Raw genomic sequence first — 1,013 nt, 5'->3', positions numbered from 1 at the left:
ATAAACAGGTCATACACGTGGTAAGAAGGCAGAGATACAAACGCTTGGTAAGGCAGGATAAACTGTCAATACTTCGCAAAGTAGTCATGTGGTGGCCAGGTTAATATGGCCACTAAACAGGAAGTGGTTGCAGAGAAAACAGAGGGAGTGCTAACAGTCAATACTCAGGCGAGGGCTCCCTAAGCTGGCTTGGTGTTACTCGTACAGCTCTTTGAAGATGAACATGAGCGCTATCCCACATCCTCTCGCAACGACGTATCCAGTCATCTACCACAGGAACGGAGGAAGGTTCGCCAGACCACGGGAACAATGGAGGTTTGTTAATAATTGGAATCTTTTCTGGGAGCGTCCAAGGCTTTTTTGCGCCGATGGCTTGCACCCCAGCAGAGTCGGAGCGGAAGTCATGTCGGACAACATCTCCAGGATGCTGCACTCCATATGACTAGTAAGTCAAATCTCAAATAACTGCCCTGATGACTTTTGTTCTACCCGCTTAAATGATAGAAGTATTTGTGCTGTCCAATCTATAAAGACTGTGTCTGTTCCCCAAATAGTGAGGTCAAAATATAAATTTAATGCAGGATCTAGAAAAAATCTGATCGTGATTAAACCAGAAAAATTTAAAATAAATGAACAAAAACAATGTTTAAAGTTTGGACTCCTAAACGTTAGATCACTCTCACCCAAAGCATTTATTGTAAATGAAATGATCACAGATAATCGTTTGAGCCCAGCAACGGCACCTCATTGAGGGCGTCTAGCAAGGGACAAAACCGCACAGGTCCCGGGCCTTCTTTTACACTGCAAGGAACTATAGATGGTTACACCCACACAGCCATCTCGGCCTGTCCTCGATATACAGATATCATGATATTTGGATCGTACTCACCCCCATGACCTCTGAGCTGGAGCTCTGCTCCGAGGATCTTTCTGACCGGATCATCCGCTGCAGGTAACCTTACATTTATTACACATGACCACCTCAGTCTCTCATTAGTATACATGCTCTCATG

General features: G+C 44.7%; 1 protein-coding gene across 1 annotated transcript in view; it reads left to right on the top strand.

Moving 5' to 3' along the window:
- The first annotated feature begins 217 nt into the window (after positions 1–217).
- The window catches only part of LOC107549183 (contactin-associated protein-like 2), a 57,826-nt gene continuing 57,030 nt past the window's right edge, over positions 218–1,013 (top strand). The window contains exon 1 of the mRNA XM_016230174.1: positions 218–315. Coding sequence (XP_016085660.1) covers positions 218–315 — 98 coding nt within the window. The remainder of the gene's footprint in view (positions 316–1,013) is intronic.

The sequence above is a fragment of the Sinocyclocheilus grahami genome, unplaced genomic scaffold (genome assembly GCF_001515645.1).
Source record: "Sinocyclocheilus grahami isolate Dianchi unplaced genomic scaffold, SAMN03320097.WGS_v1.1 scaffold365.1, whole genome shotgun sequence".
Taxonomy (NCBI): domain Eukaryota; kingdom Metazoa; phylum Chordata; class Actinopteri; order Cypriniformes; family Cyprinidae; genus Sinocyclocheilus; species Sinocyclocheilus grahami.
The sequence above is the reverse complement of the archived record's forward strand: the minus strand, read 5'-3'. Positions and strand labels throughout refer to the sequence as shown.